Genomic DNA, 20,437 nt, shown 5'->3' on the forward strand with positions numbered 1-20,437 from the left:
GGTAAGAGTACTCGGTATTTACAGTAAGAGTATTTACAGTAAGAGTACCCAGTATTTACAGTAAGAGTACTCTGTATTTACAGTAAGAGTACTCGGTATTTACAGTAAGAGTACTCTGTATTTACAGTAAGAGTACTCTGTATTTACAGTAAGAGTATTTACAGTAAGAGTACCCAGTATTTACAGTAAGAGTACTCTTTATTTACAGTAAGAGTACTCTGTATTTACAGTAAGAGTACCCAGTATTTACAGTAAGAGCACTCAGTATTTACAGTAAGAGTACTCGGTATTTACAGTAAGAGTATTTACAGTAAGAGTACTCTGTATTTACAGTGAGAGTACTCTGTATTTACAGTGAGAGTACTCTGTATTTACAGTAAGAGTACTCTGTATTTACAGTAAGAGTACTCGGTATTTACAGTAAGAGTACTCTGTATTTACGGTAAGAGTACCCAGTATTTACAGTAAGAGTTCTCTGTATTTACAGTTAGAGTACTCTGTATTTACAGTAAGAATACTCTGTATTTACAGTAAGAGTATTTACAGAAAGAGTATTTACAGTTAGAGTACCCAGTATTTCTTCTTCACTCCCTGTTAAAGATGGAGGCTAAGGAGGACCGGCTGGATCCAGTCCGGAGCTTCGCGGTGACCAGTCTGCGGCTGGAGGAGGACAGCTGGAAGGACTTGGTGTCGGAGGAGCTGAACCAGGTGATGTTGAGCAGCTTCTGCAGCGCTCAGGATCACGGCCACCTGTTCGTCTTCCAGCAGCCGGACTCCGGACTCTCCGTCAGCCTCGACTTCCCTAAACACATTAAGACCAAGGTGATCTGCGTTTCTAAAACCGAGCGTGAAGCCGTCACCAAAGAAAACTCCAGGAAGATTCTGATGATTCAAGAAGTTCGAGGAGACGACGTCCTGAGCTTCATCATCTCCGTCACCGAGCAGGTTAGAAACGGTCGTTTAGGGTAATTAAGTAGGTTAACTAGTACTACTAACTAGTACTACTAACTAGTACTACTAACTGGTTAAATCAAGTGACCTGTGGCTAGCTCAGCTAAACTGACGTTTAGGCTGTTCAAGTGCAGGTTGGACTCTCAGGCTGTAGCCAACGACCTGAAGCTTAAAGGTGTGTCATGTATCTCCTCAGGTGATCTGCCCGTTGCTCAGCAACCTGAAGAACAGCTGCAGGTGGGCGGTGGGCGTGGCCGACGAGGCTCTGAGGTTCATGGAGCGACAGAAGAACGAAGCCCTGGTGATGAAGGCTAAGATTGAGGGACGCACCTTTCTCCCACAACCTGCTGCTCTACATGACGACCACGGGGATGGCCACGGTGTTGATGGTCACCATGACGATGGTCACCATGACGAAGGACGTAATAATGATGATCTCTGTGATGATGATCTCCATGCTGATGATGTTCAGGATGACGTTCTGCGAGATGATGGACTATATGACGACACCCCTCATTATGACTCTCTAGTTGATGACACTCTCCAAGATGATGACCTCAGTGATGACAGTCTCCATGACGACGAACACCATGATGACAGCCTCCATGACGACAGTGAAGGACGGTAGGTGGTTACAAGTCAGAAAAATCACACCTTGTCATGTGTTTTATCCCGGAATGTAAATAAGAACATGTTAATGTGCACAGAAAAGAGAAGAAGAGGTAAAAAATAAAACCAGAAATTTAAAATCAGTCAGAATAAAAACCTCTACTGGGTCTAAGGAGATCCTATATACGGTGAGCCAAAGTTTGTTAAGTTACTGACAGGGCCGTAGAATAAGATGTCCATCCTATAGCATGTCCTTTTTAAATGGACTTCCTTTCGTAATCTAAGGTCCACGTCTGATTGTTAACAAGAAGTCCTGGGATCAGCTTCTCAAATAAATTAGGAATAAAACAAAACACAACACAAAAGAAATATCTGGATTATGCAACTATCAGCTTTCTTGCAACAAACTGCACAAAAGTGAGAAGCTGCAGAAGAAGGAGACACATAAAAATATCCCACAGTAAGTGTGCCCTTTATACCTCTAATCAACAAGGAACATGAACTCCAGTGATCATCCTAACTTGTGCTCTTAAGGGTTGTGGGAGTGCTGGAGTCAATCCCAGCTGTTATTTAACAGAACAACACTCAGACAGAAGTACTTTTAATTCAAGTAAAAGTACATTATTGCAATAATACTTACATACTTTTTTTTGTGATTACTTCCTCCAGCAATGGTGATGAACTCCTTTGTTTTCATTCATGTTAGGGATAGAACTGATAATAATAATAATGACGATAACGTAATACCATTAAACTGTGTTGTCTTCTCTTGGAACATAAGACAAAAACTTTTCAGTCTCCTGTGTTCCACATCCCACTGCACATGCTTGTTGGTGTTTCTCTGCTCAGCCTGTTTACTTTAGATTTTGATGATGTCACACGGTGTCAGAAAGATTTTTAAAGATCAAACTTCCATTGATTAAAAATTCAGTACACAACGAACTGATCTGTCTCTCAAGTCTCTCAAAGTTCGATTTATGATGGTTAACCTAACCAGCTGACCTCCACTAACAGGGAGTTGTTGGACATGAAGCTGCTCCATGCCTGTGATTGGATGATCATCGAGTGGGCGGAGCTTGTGTCTGAGGTTCTGCAGCAGGACTCGTCTCAGCTGGTTCTGGATGGACTGAAGCCGCTTCCCTCAGACGAGTTTCACTTTTGGAAGAACCGACTGAAGAACTTGCTCTTCATCCAGCAGCAGGTGATGAGATCAGCCTGTAAGAGCTGAGAGTGGGAATCAGGACTCACACGTGTGAGCACAGGACTCATGAGGCAGGTGTAGCAGAACAGCAGCATAATTAGCAGGAAATAATTAGTCAGTTTAGTCGATCAAAATCCATACCCGGGTATCGGTCTGGTGAAGGGATCAGCTCTGGTTTACTGTACGTGCTGGACATGGCACAGCTTGACTCCACTTGACTCTTGTTTTTGGTCTTTATCCACTGCAAATACAGCACCACTTTAGGGTACCTGGTTGTCGTAGCAACCCCCTCAGTAACTGCTTCTACTACTGCCGACACAGGAATAATGGAGGAAGTCAAGACGAGAGGCTGCTGAAAAACTCAGGAGAGACACAGTGACGCTTCTCTCTGACCTATCAGTAGTCTGCAGTGTTTTCATGTCCCCTTTTGGAATCAGTCCACCTGGAAACTCGATGGAGGTGATACCAGAAGGTACCAGGTACTTTTGCCCACTGGAAAACCAAAAAAGACCAGTAGATTTGAGTAGAGGTAAGCTAATGCCCTGTGGTGGAAAAGCGCTAGAGCGTTTGAAGTGGAGAAAAAATGTGACACGCTGACAGCAGCAGGTTCGTCACGTGTTTTCACACCAAACCTCTGACCAGCTGAAAACGTCGCTGTTGTTTCTGGTTCTTGTGTTGGAGTTGGATCTGACATCTGGTAAGCAGTTGTAGTTTTATATGTAGTTATCTGGCAGACTTTGGAGTTTCTGTGTCCTGCCCAAGGACACGTTGACATATGGACCAGACCAGACAGGGATCAAACCGCAGACCCTAGGATTACTGGACAGCCTGCTCCACCCCCTCATGATTGTGAACCTCGTTAATGCTGCCAACCTCATACTGAGCTGCACTATTGGTTATTGGTTTATATTTTTCAATCAATGAAAGTTCAACCAGATCAGCAGACACACAACTGTTGTGGGAGGTTCACACAGTTTCACTAAGAAGTTGTGAAGACCGTCCTGTATTTAACAGTCAGCTTATGTAGAAGAAAAGCTCTATTCTGTCCAACTATAAAGCACAGAGTGTTATGTCTTCACTCACAAACAATCTTTGGCAGAGTAGAGTCTGCAACTGTTAGACAGTGTTAACTGTGTACAGCTGCTGACTTCAGCTGATCATTATTTTCTTTTGCTGTGATAAGAACATGAAAAGGTACTGAGATGTGCATGTTGTTTTTATTCTTCATTACAAAGTTGTGGTATCAGTACACACACATCCCAGACAGTACTCAGACTAATCAGTTTGTCAGTTTTCATGTTTTGAAAGTGAAGCAAAAAGAAATCACCTTAAAATATGAAGTGATGGTAATGGAGAGCTACAGGATCTCCACAGTCGAACCTGCGGTGCACAGGTTTCCTTTCAAACATGCATGTTGTCTGTGTTGTTGTTCAGCTGATGAGCAGCAGCGCTCAGCAGGTGGCGTCCATTGTTCAGAAAGCGGAAAGCGTCTACTGGGCCACGCTAAGAGACCTCTACAGAGACGTCCAGGAAGGTAGACGCCACCTCCACACAAACCTGTTCATTAACAGCACTTGTAACCTGTAGTCTGAAACACACCTGACATCCTCTCTCAGGTGTAAAGGAGGCCCAGGATGTGACTGTGAACCTGGACCCTCTGCAGCAGAAGATGGAGCAGTTGGAGCAGTTGGACTTCCAGCAGGTACTTGAAAAACTGCAGATTCAGTGTTAGATTCAGTGCTGAAATGAAGGTTTTAAAAAGCAGGGGTGTTACCTCTGCTACTGTTGCTGTAAAGCTACGGTCATTTTCACACACAGACCAGAAACACATAAGGTACTCATTATCACTGTGTTAAAAATACTAAATAAATGATTTTTCAGAATTCTGTCAGTAAGGACAGACTGAGAGTGTCGTCATTGTGTGAGAACCAAGAGAACATGTGACGTGTGTTGTTTGGTTAGAAACATCTCTTCATAAACTGCAGCTCTGAACTCTGCCTGTGATTGGCAGATGAAGCATCACATGGCATCTGTGATGGAGGACGTGTGTCTGGTGTGGATCAGGTCTAACTTCTACTGTGAACCCTGCAGGATGGTGGTCCTGCTCCAGGAGATCTGCAACCTGCTCATACAACTGGTACAAACACACGCACATTGAGTCTCCCTATACACATTGACATAATACCCTAAAAGGAAATCTGGTCTTTACCTTGAATGTGTGTGTGTGTGTGTGTGTGTGTGTGTATACATACATATATATACACATATATATGTGTGTATATAAAAAATACAATACATATTTTTTATTGCTATGATGATGATGATTATTATTGTGGACAGAGATCAAGACTCTCAGGCATCCAGGAACTGGCTCACTAAGCTCACGAGTACTTGAGTGTGGTGAAGTCTGGATGTTTGGAATCAGGATTTTCTTCTTTTGCAGAGCAGGCAGTTCCTGCAAGGGAAGGAACTGATTTGTGGTCTGGTGTCAGACCCTGGTGTGGTCCTGGATTATGTCAGACTGGTGATCCAGACTCTGCAGACCTTCAAAGAGGAGTACAATCGGGTCAGGACTCAGCTGAAGAACCAGAAGCAGGTATAGCTGCAGAACCTGTTGTTTAGTCCAGTTCTTCAGTCCACATCAACACAAACACAGATTCAATGACTGTAAGAGGTCTCACTCCTCCTGTTTTATCACTGTAGGATAAGACTGTGTGGGTAGACACGTATCCCAGAATGCATCCCACAGTCAGGTTTATATTTTCAGTCAGCGTCCATGGTCATCCTCCCAGGAACATGTCTGATCCAGAATCATTGAATTTCTCTTTGAAGATTAAAAAAAAAAAGAAAGGTTTCCATAAGACATTATGTTGTTGATCCAATGTCTGAACCAATCAGCTGTTAGACCAGGTGGAAGCAGGTGTTTCCCATAATGCACTGCAGTGCTGCAGCTGGTTTGTTATCACGAGGATATCAACAAGAAAATGCAACCAGCTTCACCACGACATGTGTCTGTGAAATGTGAATGTAGAGAAAGGTGTTTTCGTGACTCATCACACAACATGACACCGTAAGTTCTCTGTACACAAACATGTCCTGTGAAAGGCAGTAAAACTAAGGACAGAACGGGGTTTTTTGTTTTCTAAAGTCCTGAATGATGGCAGACCTGGTTCACTTCTGGTCTTAGACTGGGGGACAGAAGCTGAACGTGTGTGGAACCGTGTGTTGTTTGTCTCTGCTGTAGGACTCTCGGGTCTCTCAGAGCTGGAGCTTTCCTCCACACCTGGTCTTTGTCCACCTGGACAACTTTCTGAAGCATCTCTACAGCATCCAGGTACAAACACACACGCACACACACACAGGCTAGTAATGCCCCAGTGGAAAGGGAAATATATGCAGAAGGAAAGAAATGCAGAAGTGTGTTTTTCTCTGTCTCCAACCTGCAAAGTTAGCTCTGCCTCCCACTGACATCAGTCGTGACTTGGACTTAAAGACGAACTGACTCGATTTTCATGGTCAAAGGTCACTGACCTTGTGCATGTAATTTTCTCACGAATGCCATATCTCTGAAACTCTTGGAGGGAATTTCAAACCACCTGACACAAACATGATAACTTGACAAACATATCAGTAAACTGCTGCTACATTGATCACGATGCAGTAATTCTAGTTCTAGAACATTTGTTGGTGTTTAGTTTCCGAATTCATTATTGTAATGATATCTAGGTTATAGTGTCATGTTTTCTATCCTAACATTTATTAGAACAAATGTTTTAGCCAAATATACTGTATCAAACCACCTGATACAGACTGACTGAATGATGAAAGCAAACAAAAGTTTGCTTAAGAGTTACTTTTAAACACCAGCAGCAACTTGTTGGTCAGTGTCTTAGTGCCCAAACCCTCAGCAATCCTGAGATAAAGACTTGACTTGGTTTGTCTCAGTTTTATTTTTTTCTCGTTGTTGGTCTTCACTGTTGTTCCCTGTCTTCTCCTGCAGGAGGTACTGATTGTCAGTCTGCAGCTGGATCAGTTGAATCAGACCATGCTATCTGGTGTCAGTGGCCACATGTGGACCAATGTGGTTCACGGAGTGTATCAGGACTTCCTGCGTCATGTGACAGATTTGTCAGAGTGTAACTGTGACCCCACCAACCCTGACAATCAGGTAATGGCCAGCTGATTTGCGTGAGGTATTTCCTGTTGGACTGAACTGTGTGTGACTCCTCTTCCTCCTCATCTCCATCACAGAGCTTCAAGCAGCACCTGGATCAGTTTCAGGTTCAGGTGTCAGACTTGGAAAGACGGCTGGGGTCAGTCTTCAGCAGAGCCTTACAGGTCTGCAGCGTCTCCTCTGCAGCAAAGGTACGAGTCTGCACTGCTATCACAGTACAGCGGCTGTGAGGCTGATCTGGTCTGATCCAGTCTGTGTTTCAGCTAGTGAAGATGTTCGGGTTCATCCTGAACCGGCCTGTGATTCTGGACAAGCTGCATCCTCAACTAATCCAGCTAAAGAAGATGGTCCTGATGGATCTAGATCAGATTGAGTTGCTGTTCTGCAGACAGAAAGGGAAGTCAGATACATTCAGCATGTTCACTCCAACAGCCACAGCCAGACTCTGCTGGACCCAGCAGCTCCGTCTGAGAGCTGAAGACTGTCTGAAGAGCTACAGGACTGTTGAACACCTGTAAGATCACTGGTATGCACAGCACAGTCTCGCTGTGTCTTCATTGATTTTAACTTGGGATGATTTGTCTCTGTGTTTTGTGCAGGTTTGTGGACTCAGGTGCTTCCCACATGGTCCAGGAAAGGTTCCAGCAGATTGTGGACCTGCTGCAGGATTTTAGAGACAGACTGAGGTCAGACCGGAGGTCTCAGCTGGACTCGGACTGTGGATTAATCTTGGAACAACCTCTGATCCAACACAAAAATCAAGGCATTCTGGGAGTCAGCTGCAGCCACGAGGTCGGTGTAAAACAAAAACTAGTTTATGGTAAGACACACTTGTTCTCCTGGACTTAGTAGGTTCAACTTAAATCCAGAACCTGAAGACAGACACGCAGAGACAGGTATACTGTATTATAAGACCACATCTACAGTAAGCTCACTTAATCTCCTGCACCTTTTTGCGACCGACACTGTGGTCCACTGTGTGGACACTGATTTTTCACCTCGGCCTGTGGAGTGTGTGAATGTGTGAGCCCTGATGTTGTAGTGTGTATGAGGAGAACAGGGCTCTGGTAGAAACATTGTGAGATTCTACTCTTAAAAGCAGTTTTACTTCTTTGTCTGAATGGACACGTTTGTGGAATTGGCTTGTTCTCCGAATATGATCTCTGCTTGTTCTGTAACAAAGCCATAACTCTACCTCTAACTCTTACTGTTGTAATCTGCTCGTTCTAAACAACGTGCAGAGCAGAACCAGAAACTATTTCTTCTTTGTTTGTGTTGGTGCCTTGGTTGGCAGTCTTCCAGTACTTGATGACCAGTTTTCTTGTTTATTAGTGTCTTTGTGTGGAAGGAAGAAAATGCAGAAACAACCTGGTTGTTGTTTTGGAACAAAAACATTTTAGAACATCCATCCATCCAATATCTTAACCTCTGTCCAGTGAAGGGTTGGGAGCTTATCCCAGCTGTTATTGGGCAAGAAGCAGGCTACAACCTGGACACGTGCTTGTCTTTGGAGGTGGGAGAAAGCCAGAGTATCACAGACACAGGAAGAACATGCAAACTCCACAAAGAAAGACACCCGGCTGACCCACGCATTCAAACCCAGGAGCTTCTTTATTTTAGAACATATTAGGTTTAATAATTTAATAATAATATTTTTAGGTAATGAGAGACGAGTGGCTGAACTGAATAAGTCAGAATTCAGAACAGATGAACTAGTAATGCAGGGAGGAAATACCAGCACACACGCCTGACACATCCACTGTAGCTTTGTGACTTTATCATTCATTTCCCAGTAAATTTACAGATGTGACGAGGACTGAAAACATTGTGGAGCGACGTATGTGTGAGCATGGAAATCACAACAGTAGAGGACTGGACTTCTGCATCAACTATTGTGAATGTGATGATGTGTAAAGGTGTTTTCACACCTGCTTTGGTCCGAATCAGTGGATGAGTTTGTGAAATGTCCTTGTAAAAGAAGGTCCTGTGTTGTGGACTACTGTACGTTTGTGTGACAAGAGAGAGATGACTTGACTCTGAATGTTCTGTGGTTTGGTCATTCTGTTGATTATTGTTTATTATGTTACATCCTCTGCAGAGTCATCAGACCTGGTGTCTGTGAGGAACTTCACCTCCTCATTTCTCCATGTTTGGCCTCAATTAATCAGACAGCATGTTTTTGGCGGACAAATGAAAGAAATGAAAATCTACACACGACTCAAAGCCCTCAAATCATGCGATTCATAGCGTTTGGTCCCGTTTTCAGTTAGCTAGATGATGCCTGTAGGTGTGAAAGCACTCTAACACCATTCATCAGCTGCTATTAGAAGTAGAATTTTATAGAATCAGCTTTAAGCTTAAGTAGAGACATGTTACACCAGTTAGTAATCATGTTGAAATTGCCCTCTGCTGCCACCTGATTACAGTCAGATAATAACACTCCAAAGACATACCTAACACACCTGACAGCTGATTGAAATGGAATGTGTGTGTTACCAGCTGGAGGCGGTGCTGAGGGAGCTCAGGTACGTGAGGAGGGAGAAAGAGGTGGAGCTCGGCCCCCACGCTACCCGACTCTTCAGCTGCAGAGATGACACCACACAGAGTTACCTGAGTCTGAGTCACATGTTGTCCTGCTACAATCAGGTACACACACACTGACACACACACCGGGCTGTGATCCTGAAGATAAAGAAAATGCAGGTTAATTACAACAACAATAAGGTGAGACACACACTTTACATCAAACAAAAGCAGCAGAACAGGATTTTGACAAGGTAACAACAAGCTAAAGTAGATTAAACCGGAGAATACTAATTGACTTTAGCCAGGATTTAAAATATGTGAGAGCTGGACAAGAGTCACGTGACTGTCTTCCTCCTGCAGGTGGTCAGTGAGGTCCTGCAGGTGGAGCTTCCGCTGATCCAGGACCAGCTGCAGGACCTGAGCCAAACTCTGTCTCAGCTGCAGAGGAACAGTTGGGGCTGTGAAGGTGATGTGTTCCATTGATATAGAATTTATTTAGTATACGCTTTTATCCAAAGCAACTTACAAGAGTAGGCAGGGTAAGCATTAGGACCCCTACTGGAGGTAGGCCACAACTGGGATTACCACTACACTAACCAGAACGAAAGATACTAGTCAAAGGACAACCTTTATGTCACGTGATTGGCAGCTTCATCAACTTTCACAGTTTCATTTACATTTAGTCTTTTATCAGACACTTTTATCCAAAGCGACGTTCAAGTGAGGTACAAAGCAAAATATCTAAGTCAAGGAGACAAACTTTAAAGTAAAGTCCTCCAGGAAGAGTAAGTTTTTTAAGGGTGTAAGTTTTTTTTATTGTTTTTATTTTGTTTTAAGTGCAGAGAAAGTTGTGGAAGAGTTCTGTTTTCAGCAAGTTTTTGAAAATTGAGAGTGAGGCGGTAGATCGTTCCTCCATCGTGTAACCACTGAGCTGAACAGTTCAGCCTTGGATCTTTTAAGGTGAGGGACCACAAGACGTTCACAGAGGGAGGGATTGTAGACCTGGATGAGGTTTCAAGTTTCACAGTGTCACCTCGTAGCAACAACAACATTATTTCACGTCACACTGTTCAGTGTTGTCCAACATGTCAATTCTGACACTTCATGACATCGTGATCAGTAGTCCTCCACGCTACTCCACAACGGTTCAGTCATCACTAGACTGTGTTCAGTGTGTATGTGTGTATGTCCAGGTGTGCAGCAGCTGGTGCAGCAGCAGACAGGGAATGTGTTGATGTTTCACTCCACAGTGAGCAAGGCTCGAGCCAACATGGACGCCATAGGACGCATAATACAGGTCAGTGAGCTGCTCTCTGAGCAAAGAAACACAAGAACATCCTTCACTAAAAGCAGACACTGCTCTTAATTAGAAATCAGTGCTGAGTAAAAGCACTGAGCATTTTGTTGTTCATCTCCAACTTAACTATTAATTTTTCTCTTTCCCCTCTCCTAGTGGTGGTCATTGTGAGCTAAATCGGTGTCCTTACTTTTTCTTTTGGTGCCCCCCTTCTCCTCATCACAATGCTCTACTATGTCCCTGCCCTCTGTCACCTCAGCTTTCCACTTTAACAACTTGGACAACAACAACAAAAAACAACAAAACAACAAAACAACAAAAACAAAAACATAAATAAATTTAACTGATCTTAATTAAGGCCAAACTCTGAAATAGGCCTGAGTTTGTTGAGGTTTTCATTACTCCGATAATAAATGAATTTTGTTTCACTGCTGTTTGTGCTGAATCCACGTTCATATCAATCACATGCAATGTTTTCTGGCAACAGGGATCCTCTGAACTATGTACATTCTTGTTATGTTTTTGTGTCTTTCTGCTTCGGTAGCAGTATCATTATCACATTCTTTGCAGAATCTTTCTCCTGCTTTCTTTTCACTGCTGCTGTGTCGCACCACAGTGGTGACTTCTAGTTTTGTACATTGACTAAGATCAGCTGGTAACAGTCACAGCACCATAGGCTACATTTTAAAATTTGAGCAGCTTATTTTACCTTTGATCGGCACGTCCATATTAGGTCGGATCAATCTATCTTCACAAATAGGCTATGCACCACACACTTTTAGGGTTGCTGTAGTCAAACACCTACTCAAAAAGCCTACTCTGGACTCAGGGGTTTTATTAAAATATCCAATCTGCCTAAAACTATTGAAAAGGTAGTTTCTAAGCAATTATATGACCACCTGCTCAGCAATAACCTGTATGAAGATTTCCAGTCAGTACATCATAGCACAGAAACAGCACGGTAAAGGTCACTAATGATCTGGTATTAGCATCAGACAGTGGACTACTCTCTGACTGACAGGAGGCAGCATGTGCGGCTGGGCAGCATCACATCTGGCACCCGCACCATCAGTACCGGCGCACCGCAGGGGTGTGTCCTCTCTCCACTGCTCTTCTCCCTGTACACTAATGACTGCACCTCAGGGGACCCATCTGTGAAACTCCTGAAGTATGCAGATGACATGACTGTTATTGGACTGATCTGGGATGGTAAAGAGTCTGCATACAGGCAGGAGGTGGAGTGGCTGGTCCAGTGGTGTAGTCAGAACCAGCTGGAGCTCAACACGCTCAAGACTGTGGAGATGATGGTGGACTTTAGGAAGAACCGCCTGGCTCCCCTCCCCCTCACCATTCACAATACCACAGTATCTATCGTGGACTCATTCAGGTTCCTAGGATCCACAATCTCCCAGGATATGAAGTGGTCCTCCCACATAGAAACAGTCCGCAAAAAGTCTCACCAGAGGCTGTACTTCCTGAGACAGCTCAGGAAGTTCAATCTACCCCAGGAGCTGCTGACCATGTTTTCTACCGCCATCATCCAGTCTGTCCTCTGCACCTCCATCACTGTGTGGTTTAGTTCAGCCACCAAGCAGGACAGGCACATCCAACACCTGTACCGGTCCAGACTCAGAAAACGGGCTGTCAGTATCACTGCTTACCCCACACACCCTGCACACAAACTGTTCAAGCTCATCCCCTCTGGCAGGCGCCACAGAGCTATAGCCACCAGAACCACCAGACACAGAGTCAGCTTCTTCCCCCAGGCTGTGTCTGAGCTAAACTGTCCAATCCCATAAAGCAAGGACTCCATGTGATATAGTGTGTTGTATATTATGTAAATAATTGTCATTAAGTATGTTAGTAATTAATGTTTCATGCAACCAGAGGGTGCAAACTTGGCCTGATTCTATATTCTTCTTAATAGGAGGCAGACACCCTACATTTAAGACTAGACTGTGTGTTACACTGTGTGTTACTGTATGTTACACTGTGTGTGTTACACTGTGTGTGTTACACTGTGTGTTACCGTGTGTGTTATTGTGTGTTACACTGTGTGTTATTGTGTGTTACACTGTGTGTGTTATTGTGTGTTACACTGTGTGTTATTGTGTGTTACACTGTGTGTTACTGTGTGTGTTACTGTGTGTTACACTGTGTGTTACTGTGTGTGTTACTGTGTGTTACACTGTGTGTTACACTGTGTGTGTTATACTGTGTGTGTTACCGTGTGTTACACTTTGTATTACACTGTGTGTTACACTGTATGTTACACTGTGTGTTACTGTGTGTGTTACACTGTGTGTGTTACCGTGTGTTACACTTTGTATTACACTGTGTGTTACACTGTATGTTACACTGTATGTTACACTGTGTGTGTTACTGTTTGTGTTACACTGTGTGACCGTGTGTTACTGTGTGTGTTACAGGGCTGGGCGGATATTGACCTGCTGCAGCGTTCAGGCGACTTCCTGCTGCAGGACAAAGTTTCACAGCAGAGTTATAGACGGCTCAGGGAGGAGGGACAGGAACTGCTCAGGTTAACACAGGTAACACCTGGATGGTAGTGGTGGGGATGGGGTGGAGGTGTATAACAGGCGTTGATGGGAGTTTGCTGTTCTCTCAGGTGAATAGGACTCTGTACAAAGTTGCAGAATCCTCTGAGTCTTGGATTAACTATCTGGACTACATTGATGACCAAGTCCAGAATGGACTGTTTGAGCTGCTGCTCCGGTCTCTGCGTTTCCTGTCTAACAACATGAAGCCTCAGGTACACACACCTGGAAGCATTAGATGACTAGAGAGGTAAATTCAACTTACCAAGGAACCACTGAGCACACGAGGGGGACAAGGAGGACGGCAGCACACAGACTCTTTTCAGCATCTGATGGTGTGAGCTCCTTCTTTACGTAATACTTTGTGTGTGTGTGTGTGTGTTTGTGTGTGCAGAGCTGCAGTGCTGCATTCTTGACAGTGTCTCTGCAACTTCAAGAGACAGGAAGTTTGTTCGAGTTTTCAGCGGGCAGCAGCCTCTGTGATCACCTGAAGAGCATCATCAGTGATGTCTATGCTGCAGCCAGTCTGCTGCCCAGGATCTCTGCAGGTCGACATGGCAACTACCAGGTGATTCTGACATCACACACAGTCTAACGTCTCTCGTGTTTCTGGGACATAATCCTTTTTGGAAAACTTAACCTGTCCATCTGCCTCTCAGCTGGCTCTGCAGCCGAGTCCAGAGCTCTCTGCTGTGGAGCAGGAAGTGATGCGTCATCTGCTGCAGGTGAGAGAGGAGACAGAGCATCTGAGAACGGGGTTGGACAGGTATGCTCACCTGTGGCAGAGTGACAGACAGGGAGTGATGCACGAGTTCCTGACCTATGGCACACAGCTGGGACCTGAGGACCTGGAGCCCATGGAGACCCCACCCACCCTGAAGGACTTTAAGAGAGAGGTGAGACACACCTGTCCAGGCGTTTACACATGGCTGTTGTAGTTCCCCTCGTTGTGGCCCCAACTTCAGGGTAGCATGAAGTAGGTTGACAGGTTTTAATAATGTCTGACCATGTTTAGGTGGAGCTGACTATTTTAACATGAAGGTCATGATAGCTTATTAATTTAGTTCTGTTTTTTTTCTGCTTTATGTGTGTTGGGGAAAATGTTTATTGTTGACATCACTTGTTAGTACCTCTCATGATGCCTTACAGGCTACAGCAGAGGAACGTTCACTGTGACTCCCATTTCTTGTAGATTTAAAATCTACAATTCACTAGGAGAAATCGGTGAGACAGAGTCATCCTGAGATATCAGGGAGTTAAAGGCAGAAAGCTTCATTTTGTGTCTATACACTCAAACTGTGAGTCTAGTTGATGACCTATAGTTTACGTGTTCTCTCAGTGAACTTTAGGAGAAACATTGCAGAAATGTATCTGTAGTTTTCTCCACAGCACAGGTGCCACAGTTCTCTCATTATTAGACAGACAGAGGTCATGCTGAAACAGACTTTAGGATCAAATAAAAAGTTCACTAAGAAGGAAACAGCAAAAGGTTTTTCTATAATTTAAAATATTCCAGATTATTACAATTAGGGAAACTGACAAACACCTGAACATGTTCTAACGAACAATCTTTTAGATTGAAACCCTCCACAGACTGAGTGGAGAGGTGACTCACCTGGACGAGGTCATCATTCTGCACAGCTGGCTCCAAGTGGACCTGAGACCCTTCAGAGATTCTTTGCTGTCAGTCATCCAGGACTGGAAAAGCATGTACACAGAGTACCTACTGGACTCTGTGAGCCACAGGTAAACTCGCTTGGAAAGATCTGAGTCCTGCAGATTGTCAGACAGGTGCGTTCGGATAGTAGAGGACGTGAAGGACACTGTGCCAGTGTGACTCCAGGTAACACACATTAATATAGGCAGGAAACTTGCAGGGGTCAGGTTGACCTTTGACACACTCACCTTTTCTTATGTTAGTCGGCTTTGTCCCGACTGTAGATCAGGTAACGACGACTAAGGTGTGTTTGTTTGTGTGTTCAGTCTGCAACAGGTGACTCAGCACGGTTCTGATGAAAAGTACTCATCCTCCTCCAGACTCCCTCTGACAGAGACCATCATCCTTCTGGAAGCTGTGGGGGTGGAGCTCCCTGAACACCTGTCGGCACAGCTACAGGTACTGACACCGGCATGACATCAATCTGACACCACGCTGATGTCACCTGAGCACAGGTAATGCTGAGCTGATGTCACCACTAAGTCAGTGATGTGGTTTCAAACACGTGGTGGAACTCACCGTCCACAAGGTGGACCATGATGAGCCTGTCCTGTATTTTCTCAACCTGTTGTTACTTTTGTTTCAGTGCTAATGGAGAAGAGACAGCTGAGCCTGAAGGCGTCCACCTTGACAGTAATCTACACTTCAGAGAAAGCTGTTTGTCAAAATAGGTTTGTTGTGGTAAAGGTCTGATCATTAACTCTGGTTTTAGTTACATGAATAAAATATAAGCAGTGCAGACTGTGTGTGGGATCTGTTTAACCTCTGAACAAACTGAGAAACACGTTTTAAACACCAGCCTGCTCACATTTCTTTTACTTCTCATACTGTTTGCCTGATCTGTAATGGACCTGATTGAGTTAATATGACAAATTATTGTGTAGTTATTATTAGTGTAGTGGTAACATCACCGCCTCCCATGTGGGAGACTGGGGTTCAAATCCCAGCTGTGGCTACCTCCAGTAGGGGTCCTTAGGCAAGACCTCCTTACACCTACCCTTGTACCGACTTGTAAGTCGCTTTGGATAACAGCGTCTGCTCAATGTCTAAATGTGAATGTAAACTTCCAGCTTCCTGTTTATAGCTGGAGCTCATCAACACGGTTTAATGTCAGCAGATCCGATCAGCTGTTGATAACTAACTTAAGGAAACAGGCTGCTCAATGGACACAACATCACTCTCTGTAAACACAAAGATGAATTATGAGATAGGAGCCATCACTCTGTCACAGTGAAGCTGTTGTTAAATATTGTGCCACAGTATGTAGTCTGTTAATGTGTGTAGCCCACTGTACAGCATATTATCAGTTTCCCTACTACTGCTAGCAGTAGTAGTAATAGTAGTGCTGCCAGTGCTAATGTTATTTGCACATTTTCATTAAAAAAAAAAAAACAAATTGATTTATTGACATGAAGTTTAATCGAGTATTTCCATGTTTCTCTAATTCCTGGTCATTGACTTCACTGCATTTATCTGACAGCTTGAGTTAAAAGGCTTTAAACAGTACTGGTCTGAGTCTGTTTCCAGACACACACAAACAACCACAACAGGATAAATTAATGGTTTAATAGAATTTGTCTTCAAAAGCTGCGATTTACACAAATGACTTCCTCTCCAGTTCACACAGACAGGTGAGCACACAGACAGACAGGTGAGCAGAGAGACAGGTCCACTCGACAAAGTAAGAGGCACAGTGATGATGAGAAACCTACAGAAACCGCTAAACTATAAAGAAGTCCTTGTTTACACTCTTTCTCCATGGCAACAGAAACAAAAATAAACTCTCAGCGTCCGTTTTACCCTGCAGGTTCAAGTCCCAAAGCTCCACCTGGCTCCAGCCAATTACAGAGCAGCTAGCGGCGGTAGACTCCGAAGGCCACCAGGCTAATGAAGATGGTGACTCCGACCAGCGATGCTGTGGCTGGGGCCGTGAAGAACTGCCGGTACTGGATCTGACAGTACCACAGTACAGACAGCATGAGCACCAGCAGCGGGACCATCAGACTGCCTACGTTCAGAGCCACCTGCACCTGGTCTGTGGGCCGTGGCTCCCCCACCACACCCCGCCCTGCATGCTGGGAGATGTGACAGTGCAGGACGCAGTTATGGACCAGGTTCAGGGAGGCTAAAGTTTGAGCATCATCCTGCAGCAGCTGACCCTGGTAGATCAACCGGACCTGATGCTCCTGGCCGGCAAAGTAGGTCCTGAAAGATCAGAACAGGTCTCACAGGTTAGAACCACATCTGAGAAGTAACAAGAGGTCAGAGAACTGGGTCTGAGAGGTCACAGGTCAAAACCAGGTATCCTGTACTGTACTGTGCTAGTTATACTGCAGTAGTACTGCTGTACTTACCGTTTGATGTATCCGATGGTGTCCTGTGGTTGGACCTGAGCTGTTCTCTCCGTGTCGTTCAGAAACTTCAGTCTGACCACCATGTTCCTCTCAGAAGAAGACTCCCCCTGTCCTCCCCCTCTGCTCCTCACCCCATCCTCCCCCCTCCCTCGTCCCTCCTGCTCCTTCTCATCTTGGGTGGGGGCAGGATGGGCCTCAGTGACAGAGCTGTCTCTGACCGAGGTAGAGGGTGATGATGATGGTGAAGAAGAGGGGGGCGTGTCCTGGTGAGTGGGGCTGGTCCCCAGTGAGGGGGCGGGGTCTGTGGCAGATACAAACAAGTGTTCTGGAGGCTCAGGGGTGCGGGTGGAGATCCAAGCGAGCAACAGCACGGTGAGCAGCAGCAGAGAGACGAACAGCAGCGTCACCTCGTCTCCCACACCTTCGATCAGAGCCATCGCCCACTGCAACGCCCACTGACGTCACACAGGTAACACACCTGCACACAGGTGGAGGCAGAAGACAGTATCAACACCTGAGTCAAGGACACTGAAGTCAGAACAAGCAGGTCACATGTTTCTGACCTTTCAGGGAACTGTCAGCATTCACTTAGATAACAAAAATGTGAATCCTGACGTTACCTGAAACAGATGGCGATGTGCACTGCTGTGTCTGTTCCCCCATCAAGATGTTCCCCTCAACACGGAACACATTTCACACAGGACCTTCCTGAATAAACCAGTCCAGTTACAATCTACCTCTAGCCGTGTGTTACTGTAATTACCAATGCAGGTACCAGTATATAAACTTAATACTTGTCTAAAACTGCACTCCACTACAAGAGGCAGTACCACAGTGAGTTCAGGTACTAAATACATGTTCTAAAGTATACTTTAGGTACAACAACTGCAGTACTTTAAAGAGGATTGAATGTGTTGCTGGTGTCGTCACACAAACACTGCAGAACTTTGGGTTTACTTAGAAGACCGGATATTTTAACTTCAGATTGATCAGATGAGTGTAGAAGAAATGGCACAATAAAGCCAACAAACAGTCTACATAAAGCACAAAGTCTTCATTCACGTTTGAAAAACAAAGATAAATCCATCTGTTTGTTTGAGTTGAAATCAGCAAACACACATTTACCTGTCTGCACAACGTTACATGTTAAATACTTTGACCCGTAATTCATCTTTTATCATTTATTTACAGCTCAATAATACGACGGAATACTTTGCTAACCCATAAATCATAAATAGACAGGAAATCTGTAAAAAGGGAACTTTGTAGAGTGAATTTCCTGCTTTTTTGAAAACAGAATATATGTTGTTAATCAGTTTCTATGTTCGAAAGAATCTGATTTCACTTATAAATACATGAACCTTAGATTTGTCAGTCTCAATCATTGGTGATAAAAACGTCTTAACATGTTAAAACGATGGAAACCGTTTTCTCCCTTCTATCAGTCTAAAACTTTTATTAGTTGTTTGTACTTTAAAATATTAACTTTTTTGTATTAGGCTCATCGTGGTTCTTCTCTTGCTTTATTGTCTTTATCGCCGTTTCCCCCTGAATCGTGGACCTTATTTGATTTGTTTGTTTCGTTCGTACAGGTGTGAATACGGCTCACCTGACCGAGCTAACGGGTAGCCCCAGTTTAGCCCGGTTACCGCACCTTTAGCTCGGATATAGTCCATGTTACGTGGTCCTGTGTCTGTTAATTCCGGCTCCACGTTTAACCTTCGCTGATTTTAATAAAACTCATAATGTTGATTAGTGGTGAGCTAAACTCTGAGCTAAATGCTAACTGCATTTAAAGTCGGACAGGAAGTCAGCTAGCTAAAATACATGCTAGCAGAGTTAGTTTCGTGCTCGTTAATACCCAAATCAACACCGTCCGCGTACGTTTGTGAAGAAATAACATAATTAGGAACTTACAGTTCAGCTGATAAAACTCATATCACTGGCCGTTAGCCTTCTGGCTAACCAAGCTAATCTCTCCCTAGTGCTGCTCAGCACTTCCTTGTCCTTCTTCTTCCTCGGTTTTCCGGACGGAAATAACGCGGCCCCACCGTAGTGCTGCCTCCTGCAGGTCGGACGGTAAGTCAATAAAATAATTACTGAATATTAAAACGGTATAATTTAAAAACAATACAGTTAAAATTGTGGACAGGTCAAATGGTTTTAGGGCATTAAAATCATTAAAAAGTGCAGTCCACGGGGTACATCTCAGGGTCACCAGTTTAATTCCTGGTTCTTCTAGTGCCTGAGCCGGACACTGGGCCCCAAGTTGTTAATGGAATGTGTTAGTTTATGAAAGTGTCTTTGATGATACAGCTAAAGATTTATTTTGATCTCTATTTTAACTGGAAATATACGTGTTGCAGAAGTAGAAAAAAAGGAATACATACATAGTCAAGATACGATGAAAGTTTGTAATTTGTTTAAACAAGTTAGAAATAAATGTTAAATTAAACTGCTGTCAATTCAATTCAATTCAGTTTTATTTCTATAGCGCCAATTTATAACAGAAGTTATCTCAAGGCACTTTACAGTGTAAGGTTTAAGACCTTACAGAAAATATTTATACAAAAAAAATTATAGAGAAAACCCAACAATCCCATTTGAGCAAGCTTTAGGCAACAGTGGAGAGGAAAAACTCCCTTTAGAGGAAGAAACCTCCAGCAGAACCAGGCTCATAGTGGGCGGCCATCTGCCTCGACCGGTTGGGGTGAGTGGAAAGAGAAGAGAGAAAAGAACAGCAGGCAATAATGACAACAACAAGCATCAAGAACATTGGGCTTGTGAACTGGATTCTGGAGATGTACAGCTCCAGGCCGAGGATACCTGCAGAAAAGTACAGAGAGAGGGAGACAGAGAGGAGGAAACACAACTACAGGAGAGAGAAGACACAAAGTTAATGACATGCAATGGTGGAATTTGCATTGATACAGGAGAAAGGAGAGAGGAGAGGAGCTCAGTTTATCAGTAGAGGTCCCCCAGCAGACTAACCTATAGCAGCAGAACTAAGAGATGGTTCAGAGTCACCTGATCCATCTCTAACTATAAGCTTT

The 20,437-nt window shown here is 44.1% G+C and overlaps 2 protein-coding genes across 6 annotated transcripts in view; one reads left to right on the forward strand and one right to left on the reverse strand.

Annotated features, from left to right (window-relative positions):
• dnah9 (dynein, axonemal, heavy chain 9) overlaps window positions 1–15,954 on the forward strand; it is a 16,715-nt gene extending 761 nt beyond the window's left edge. For 3 of the 4 annotated variants that reach the window (XM_026361407.1, XM_026361408.1, XM_026361409.1), the window contains exons 2-23: window positions 601–945; window positions 1,148–1,575; window positions 2,575–2,761; window positions 4,196–4,295; window positions 4,378–4,463; window positions 4,773–4,898; window positions 5,205–5,357; window positions 6,006–6,095; window positions 6,762–6,929; window positions 7,013–7,126; window positions 7,199–7,449; window positions 7,535–7,727; window positions 9,435–9,581; window positions 9,822–9,927; window positions 10,655–10,758; window positions 13,188–13,307; window positions 13,385–13,528; window positions 13,708–13,881; window positions 13,973–14,209; window positions 14,890–15,059; window positions 15,297–15,485; window positions 15,617–15,954. In XM_026361407.1, coding sequence (XP_026217192.1) covers window positions 601–945; window positions 1,148–1,575; window positions 2,575–2,761; window positions 4,196–4,295; window positions 4,378–4,463; window positions 4,773–4,898; window positions 5,205–5,357; window positions 6,006–6,095; window positions 6,762–6,929; window positions 7,013–7,126; window positions 7,199–7,449; window positions 7,535–7,727; window positions 9,435–9,581; window positions 9,822–9,927; window positions 10,655–10,758; window positions 13,188–13,307; window positions 13,385–13,528; window positions 13,708–13,881; window positions 13,973–14,209; window positions 14,890–15,059; window positions 15,297–15,447 — 3,594 coding nt within the window. In that variant the 3' untranslated portion in view covers window positions 15,448–15,485; window positions 15,617–15,954. The remainder of the gene's footprint in view (window positions 1–600; window positions 946–1,147; window positions 1,576–2,574; window positions 2,762–4,195; window positions 4,296–4,377; window positions 4,464–4,772; window positions 4,899–5,204; window positions 5,358–6,005; window positions 6,096–6,761; window positions 6,930–7,012; window positions 7,127–7,198; window positions 7,450–7,534; window positions 7,728–9,434; window positions 9,582–9,821; window positions 9,928–10,654; window positions 10,759–13,187; window positions 13,308–13,384; window positions 13,529–13,707; window positions 13,882–13,972; window positions 14,210–14,889; window positions 15,060–15,296; window positions 15,486–15,616) is intronic. The other variant, XM_026361410.1, reaches the window with a different exon arrangement.
• A 627-nt stretch (window positions 15,955–16,581) lies between these two features.
• On the reverse strand, window positions 16,582–19,422 carry tmub1 (transmembrane and ubiquitin-like domain containing 1). Of its 2 annotated transcripts, XM_026364487.1 has the most exons (4): window positions 19,302–19,415; window positions 18,005–18,092; window positions 17,385–17,862; window positions 16,582–17,235 (listed from the first exon to the last, which is right to left on the reverse strand). In XM_026364487.1, the coding sequence occupies exons 3-4, from the start codon at window positions 17,819–17,821 to the stop codon at window positions 16,884–16,886; spliced, it is 789 nt and encodes a 262-aa protein (XP_026220272.1). In that variant the 5' UTR covers window positions 17,822–17,862; window positions 18,005–18,092; window positions 19,302–19,415; the 3' UTR covers window positions 16,582–16,883. The 2 variants fall into 2 exon arrangements, with proteins under 2 accessions (XP_026220272.1, XP_026220271.1); XM_026364486.1 differs by lacking the exon at window positions 18,005–18,092 and having other exon boundaries at window positions 19,302–19,422.
• Between the last annotated feature and the right edge of the window lie 1,015 nt (window positions 19,423–20,437).

Source organism: Anabas testudineus, chromosome 17 (genome assembly GCF_900324465.2).
Source record: "Anabas testudineus chromosome 17, fAnaTes1.2, whole genome shotgun sequence".
NCBI classification, from domain to species: domain Eukaryota; kingdom Metazoa; phylum Chordata; class Actinopteri; order Anabantiformes; family Anabantidae; genus Anabas; species Anabas testudineus.